This window comes from Magnolia sinica, chromosome 11 (genome assembly GCF_029962835.1).
Source record: "Magnolia sinica isolate HGM2019 chromosome 11, MsV1, whole genome shotgun sequence".
In the NCBI taxonomy this organism is placed as follows: domain Eukaryota; kingdom Viridiplantae; phylum Streptophyta; class Magnoliopsida; order Magnoliales; family Magnoliaceae; genus Magnolia; species Magnolia sinica.
The window spans coordinates 75366244-75374200 of NC_080583.1; the positions used below are offsets into that span (position 1 = coordinate 75366244).

At 33.9% G+C, this 7957-nt stretch overlaps 1 protein-coding gene across 1 annotated transcript; it reads left to right on the top strand.

Moving 5' to 3' along the window:
* The first annotated feature begins 268 nt into the window (after positions 1-268).
* Positions 269-7726, top strand: LOC131218182 (uncharacterized). The gene is made up of 2 exons (XM_058212863.1): positions 269-407; positions 7254-7726. The coding sequence occupies exons 1-2, from the start codon at positions 278-280 to the stop codon at positions 7724-7726; spliced, it is 603 nt and encodes a 200-aa protein (XP_058068846.1). The 5' UTR covers positions 269-277.
* Positions 7727-7957: the final 231 nt, after the last annotated feature.

Below are 7957 nucleotides of genomic sequence, written 5' to 3' on the forward strand. Positions count from 1 at the left end.
GTGGTCCCATGATCGGAATGGTCCATATGTGGACCCTATTGCATTGTGACCATCATTTTTTGTAGATGAATTCAGAGCAGTGAAAAGAGTATTTCCAATTTGCTTCAATTTAATATTAAAAATCAAACGTTATAGTCAAAATTGAAGCAAGATTTTGAAAAAATTGGTTACTCATGGCAGTAACGATAATATGGACGGTTCAGATCATCGATCCTCCTTAGTACGTGGGACCCGGTGAGCAGCAACAGACGCTGGATGTTCAGTCGCGACGGAGCGAATGGAACTTCGTATAAATCTCATTTTGCGCCTTTCTTCATCTCTACCCCTCGTCTCTCTCTCCCCCTCCCTCCTTTCTCCTTTTCGGACGATTTCCTCTCTAGCTCTCCAGATCCGATCCGAAGACCGAGGTATGAAACCTAGATCTCTGTTCCCCACCGTCGGATCCATTCCACTATCGCATTTCTACTGTTTTTTCATGTCAAATCTCACCAATAACCGCACTAGAACGAGCACTTTCTTGCTAGGGTTTCTGTCACGCCTGGCTTTGGTGGATTTGATGCTTTCCTGTAGCTGATCTGATGTTTAATCTGTTCTTTACGAGCATCATTTGATTCATACATTTTTCTTTTCAAATTTCATGTTCTTTTTGAGATCTTAAAAATAAAAGTAGGAAATGCACTTTGATCTGATGATGCTTTTTTAGGGTTTGTTCAGTTCGATGTTGTTTCCGATTGCAACAGAATCCGATCTCGATGTTTTTTTTTTCTTGTTATTTGCAGCGCACCAGTCGGATCTGGTAGTTTAGGCCTTTTAAAAAAATAAAAATAAAAATTGTAAGATGAAATAAAGAAATGAATGGGTGTATCAGACCATTCTTTGACAAGAATCCATCTTAAAAAAAAAAAGTTTTGGACATGCATAGTATGGTGTATCAGACCATTCTTTGATAAGAATGTTGTCTGTCAGTTTGACCTATTGAAAGTCAACTAAATGGGCCCTAATTGAACACAAATCAAGCATGATTTGGTGAATTAGGGCCCATTACATTGAAATGCAACAAAAAGAAGATGAAAACATTAAAAAGAAAGTGAAGGCTTGCTTTCAGATTTTTCCTATAATGGTCCACTATAGTTGGATTGTTGGATCCCACTCAAATAATTTGTTTTAATCCTAAAATAAGTCTAGATCTAGCCTAAAATGACTTTCTAAGCTTCCTCCATGGTTCAAATGAAAAAAAGAAGAAGAGGAAACATGGGTGAAATTTTGAAAAAAAAATAAAATAAAAATAAAAATGGCCTCTATAGGTGTATCGGCCTGTAGACTTGTATTGGTGGCGATACGCCAATATAGCCCATTTTTTTTGAAGGACAGGCCAATTCAGTCCCGCATTGCATATCAGGCTGATATGAGTACAATATGGTTGTATCAGCTGATACGACACCGATATTGAAAAATATGTTTGTGCTAGATACATACTGTTCTTATGGTGAACAGTCTATGGCCTCAAAAAAGGGTGGTCTGTTAGTCATATTGGTCACCCAAGTGCCTTGAACAGAGACCGTTGGTCGAGTTTTTTCTGACCATTGATTTTGTGTGCATTTGCAGCCCTCTTGGTGTGCGGCCCATCCTTAATTTTGGGCCAAGATATTCACATGGTGAAACCCTTCTTATGTGACTCAGATGATCTCCCACAAGTGTGCTGAGTTGGCACATGTGCTGGGAATCACCTCTTAATTATATCATGAGAATAGCCCCGAACTTAAAATTCTAGTGTGGTAATGGCTGTAGTTTGGAGCTTTTGTAGATTCCATCTCACCCACAATAGAGATAGAAAAGAATACATGGGGGAAAACAATGCGTGATATCATTATTGAGGTGTATGGGCCTGTGTATGGCTTGACTAAAATTTGTATTTACTTATATATGTTCCACAATTGTTGAAACCTGTCCACTATACTCATGGCTTACCAGCCTGCCTGACCCCACTGTGGATGGTTCATAGCTTTAAACACATCCGATTGGTGGCATAAAATGGACAGTTACAAAGAGGATGGCTCATGGTTCAAATTCTGTGTCTAAAACTTGATGGCTAACGTCATATGGCCAATGTGATTTCTGGGCTATGATACATCAATATTAGGGTTTATGATTTGGAGGATCTGGATTGGAATGCATGTATGCAATGTTTTATGGCCTTGGGTTCTGTAATTTAGCAATTTGTGAAAACCATATTTTGGTCTCTGGCCCTTCTATACTAGTTTGTAATCATGTTAACTCAATTCATTCTTCTGAGTTCTGAGATCATAGATTGCATCGCTATATTGACAGTTGCAGATATAAAGAAAATGCAGCCCTTTCCTATTGAGAAAAAAGGCATCTTTTGACTGGGTGCTTGTTTCTATATGTCATCAATTGAATGCTTCTATTCAAGTTAAAGTTGATTTCATTGTGAGAGGCTTAAAAAACAAAAAGCGAGGCACGACATTATGTCCTCCCCCCGATAAAGTAATTCATACTCCAAATTTTAGATCCTTGTTGAATCATTGTTATTTGTGAACCCATGAGATGGCTTTTAATGGGAAATGTAGTGGAAGAATGTGATCATCGCCATTGACACCTTGCAGTCGCATACTTTAGCTTGAACTACATAACCCATTAGCAAAAGAGGTATAATATGATCCTTGGTCTAAAAGAATAAATTGCATTGCATTATGCTGGTTGAACAACATTACCTTATTAACAAAAGGGGAATTTTATGAGGCTTGATCTGAAGAAATGTCGTTTTTCTGCTCATACTGCTCTACCCACCTTAAAATTAGTAAGCTAGTCATTTGCGGGGCCCCATAATGAGATGGGTGTGCCTTAGTCTCCCCTTTTGAAGATCCTAGCCAATCACCATTTGATTGGTGAATTGCAAATGGATCAATGGTTCACATTTAACAAGTGCCCAATTGGATATTAGGATCATATGATGGCAAAGGCTTTTGGATATCTCTCGTACATGATGGGTCTCGATATGAATGGTTTAGATCACCAAAGGGTCAATTCCACTTGCAAAGAAGCTTTTTCTTAATCCCATTAGACAGTGCGAATATGATTGTATTCTTTATACCCACTCATGCAAAGGTGAATTTCTATATATAGGGTGCTCGACTGAGGCTCTGCGCGATATACTAGTTTCTATTTATAACAAGTTGGGTTCCCTGTCATGATTTTGAATATTTGCATTGTATTGGCTGATATGACCATATTGTATTTGTATCGGCCTGACACAACACAGGGCCGAACTGGGCTGCCCAAAAAAATGGTCCATATCGGTCGATGCCAAGGTATTAACAACGGTCGTTACTTAACAATAATGGTGGGGCCCATTACATGTACAAATCTATAGCTCCCAATATGAAAAAATGGCTTGCAAAGGGCTGTTATGGGTCCACAAAAGGCTGTTGCGGATCGATACAGGTTGAGATGGGGCTGATACATTTTTCCATAGTTATGAATAATGGTATCATATCGGTCAATACGGCCGTATCATATCCGTATCGGCCGGATATGTGATATGGGATCATATCGGCCTATGGGTCGTATCAGGTCGTATTGGCACCGATAGTTTGTGTGTTGTATCGGTTTCAACTGATACGGCTATAAAAAGTCTTCAACCGGTCCTTTTTTTGTTGTTTCTCCTTCTCGTTTTGATTTCTTTTTTCAACGAGGAACTGTTTAAGAGCCATTTTCGACTAGATCTAGGTCTGATTCGAAGATAAAAAAGCAATTTGCATCAAATTGAAGGATCGAAGCTTTTGAGCTCGGTTTTGCAAAAATCGAAAAAGGTAAAAAATAAATTTTTTTTGTGTGTTGTTGTTTTGAATTGGAATCCCATTGAAACAATTGTATAAAATAAACCATTTCTATCAAATTCTGGTTGATTTTGTTTTTTTTTTTTTTAAAAAAAAATTTATGTGGGAATTTTTTGAAAATTTCAGAAAAAAGTTTTAATTTAGTTTTTTATTTTTTGGTTCTTTATATGTTGCTTGGGCAGTATTAGAAGACCATGGATCTACTGATTTGGGGGGTTTTTCTTTCTTTCTTTCTCTTTTTTATTTGTTTTTAAATTTACACAAATTTTCTGTAAATTTGAAAAAAAAATTAAATTTCTTTTTCTCTACAGATTGTTTTTATGTTGCTCGTGGACATCTAATATTATGGATCTAATCATTTCACACATGCATTGATTAAAAAAAATATTTTCTACATTTAAAAAAAAATAATAATTTTGGATTGCATTTTTTTTTTTTTGAAAATAATTTATGGGAAATTATAAGATCATGAATGATAGATCTAGGTTAATATATGTTTGTTTTGAACATAGATCTACAGATAGATTTGAATTATTTTCTTATATTCGAGCCATTTTTATTCATTTTTAGGTATTTTATTCATTTTTTTTTTCCAAAATAGATATAAGTTCTTTTAATAATTATTCTGTAAATTTACACAAATTTTCTACTGACTATGGATCTACTGATTTGTGCTTTTTTTTTCTTTCTTTCTTCTCTTTCTTCTCTTTCTTTTCTTTCTTTCTTTCTTTTTTTTTTTTTAAATTTCTTTATTATTATTATTATTATTTTAAAATTTACACATTTTTTGTAAATTAAAAAAAATTTCTTTTTTTCTACATATTGTTTTTATGTTGATTGAGGAATCTTCTAATATATGGATCTAATCATTTCACACATGCATTGATTACAAAAATATTTTTTAACAATTTCTTTTTTCTATTTTTGGGTTTTTTTTTTTTTTTTGGTGTATTTTCTGATTTCTTTGAAAACAATTTTAGGAAAATTATATGATTATGAATGATAGATGTAGGTTAATATATGTTTATTTTGAACATAGATCTCCCATTTACTGCTGGATTTGAATTATTTCTTATATTCAAGACATTTTTATTCAATTTTCAGGTATATTGTTGATTTTTTTCTTCCAAAATTTTATTGGGGGGGGAACATAGATCTAAGTTCTTTTAACAAATATTCTGTAAATTTACAAAAATTTATGGGGGTTTTCTTTTTCTTTTTTAAAATTTACATAAATTTTCTGTAAGCTTAAAAAATAAAATAAAATTTCATTTTTTTTTTTCTACAGATTTTTTTAAAACTTTTAATTATTATTATTATTATTATTTTTAAATGTTGCTTGAGAATCTTCTAATATTATGGATCTAATCATTTCACACATGCATTGATAAAAAAAATATTTTCTACATTTTTTTTTTCTATTTTAGGGTTGATTTTTTTGTTGTATTTTCTGATTTTTTTTTTTTGAAAATAATTTTACGAAAATTATATGATTATGATTATGAATGCTAGATATGGGTTAATGTGTGTTTGTTTTGAACATAGATCTACCATTTACAGCTAGATTTGAATTATTTTCTTATATATATTTGAGCCATTTTAATTAATTTTTTAGGTATTTTCTTGATTTTTTTCTTCCAAAATTTTATTGGGGGAATGATCAATCTATGTTATTTAAACATAGATATAATTTCTTTTGACAAATATTTACATTTTAGAGGTTGCCAATTTATTTTTAATGAATTTTCACCTTTTTTGGCAATGTTCAAAAGTTTTTATTATCATTATCATTATTATTGTTTTCAAAATCAGATTGGATAGTACTTTCTTTTTATCAAAAATTTCACCTCTTGTATATCAAATATCAATACATGTTACACACTTTGTACTCTTCTCTTTATCTTATGGTTCTAATGTGTTATTGTTTTAAATAACTCCCCTGGAAGACAGTTAATATTCCAATTGTTGATAGATAATCATATTAGCAATATATGATATCAATTTCTGACACATATCAACAATTTATACCCAGAAAAATTAACACCACACCTTAAAGTGACCTGTCGGGACAACATTCTTACCAAAGAATGGTCCGATACACCATTGAATGCATGGTCAAAACAAAATATGATAGATTCTTGGATATCTCATTTCCTCCTATTTTTCTAATAATTATCCGTATTTTTTTCTTAAAAAAAAATTCTAACCGATACGGGCCGATACAACCCAATATGACACTGATACTGATATGCGATGCTGTATCATATCATTTTTTTGCCGGGCCTATATGCCTGCTGATATTGACATCCAGTACCATGAATTTGTTCTTTAAAAGAATTTTGACTATTATAGGTCTGTTACGGCCTGTATTGTAATTGGCATACAATATCGAATACCTTGGTTGATAAGGGTCTGATACGGGTTTTTTTTTTTTTTTTTTTTTCCTTTCAAATTTCTCTTAATTTTCCTCATTTCTTTTCATTTAAACCAGAGAGAGCTTAGAAAGTAACCGTTTAGAAAAAAAGCTTAAAAAGTCATCTTAGACTAGGTCTAGGTTTAATTTGAGGATCAAAACAACAGATTTGAGTGAGATTTGACGAAGTGAAGCAGAATGGACCATTATCAGAGAAGTCAGAAAAAAAGGTAAACCATGACTTTTCTTTTTTGTGTTTTCACCTTATTTTTATTGTATTTCAATTTAATGCCCCCAATTCACAATGTCATGCTTGATTTGTACTCAATTAGGGCCCATCTGGTTGACTGTCAATAGATCAAGTCGATAGACTGCATTCTCATTAAAGAAAGGTCTGATCCACCATTATATACATGTCTAAATAGAAAAAAGGATAGATTCTTGAATAGCCTCTTCTTTTAATAAAATATCTACCCATTCATAAAAAAAAAAGAGTTTCCTTTGCATCTTTGCAGGCATTTTATCATCATACAGGCATCCTGAAATCAGTGACAGCACTGTTTAGTTGTCAGAAATCTTGACCAACCTCTTATCTGGTGTTTTAATAGATAACAGCTGCCCTTCTTACTGATAAAATCTGATGTTATCAATGAAAGAAAGGGGGGACTCCAACTTATTCTTAAATACTATGATGCTGTTACAGTACCTTTTGTAATTATGATGTCTGTATGCTCATAAATTAAAGAAAAGGAAGAATGAACTCCCAACTTATTTATAGATACTATGATGACATTACATCAGTTTTTGAAATTATGGTGCATTTCCATATGTCTTATCACATAATATTCTTCTCATATTTGCACATCTTTTGTTGATATTTTTATGTGTGATGCTGACTTTATGGAATGTGAGTTATCTTTGGATTTAACGTTTAGGATGTCTACTGAAATTTTGTGCATATATGGGCTTTTGATTATATAAAGAAAAGAAGTCTGATAGAATGGGTCGTGGAGTCAGCAGTGGAGGGGGCCAGAGTTCTTTGGGCTACCTTTTTGGGAGTGGTGAGGCTCCCAAGCCATCTCCAAATCACGCCGAGCCTGCTCAGAATCCACCACCACCACCAGCAGCGGCAGCAGTAGCTGCAACAACAAATATTGGGTCTGCCCAGAAACCGGCTGCAGCTCAACCAGTTGACAACGCCAAACAGATTCCAGCAGGTATCCATGGGAACCCTGCTAACAACTACTTCCGGGCAGACGGGCAGAACAGTGGCAATTTCATAACGGTATGTGAATATATTCGTGATGACTACGCTATTTTTTTTGATCAATTATGCACTTCACAGTTCACACCAACTGCCTACTGGTCATGTAACTTGGATGTGTTACATGGATGTGAGGGAGCTGACATCCTGGCTCGTAAAGTCATATTTGCATGTCCGTACAATTACTTGTAATCAGACCCACAGACCTTGCTAACGTTACACCCGCAAATCCATGTCGTACACCAGCAAATACGCTTCCGTCAACCAGCAAGTAAATATCTATATGCTAACCTTGCCTGCTACGGCTCTCTCTCTCTCTCTCTCTCTCTCTCTCTTACATATCTTTATACCAATTTTCAATGTATTTCCCTCTCCGACATAAAAATCGATCTCTAAAACCCAACTGCTCTCCATGCATATTTC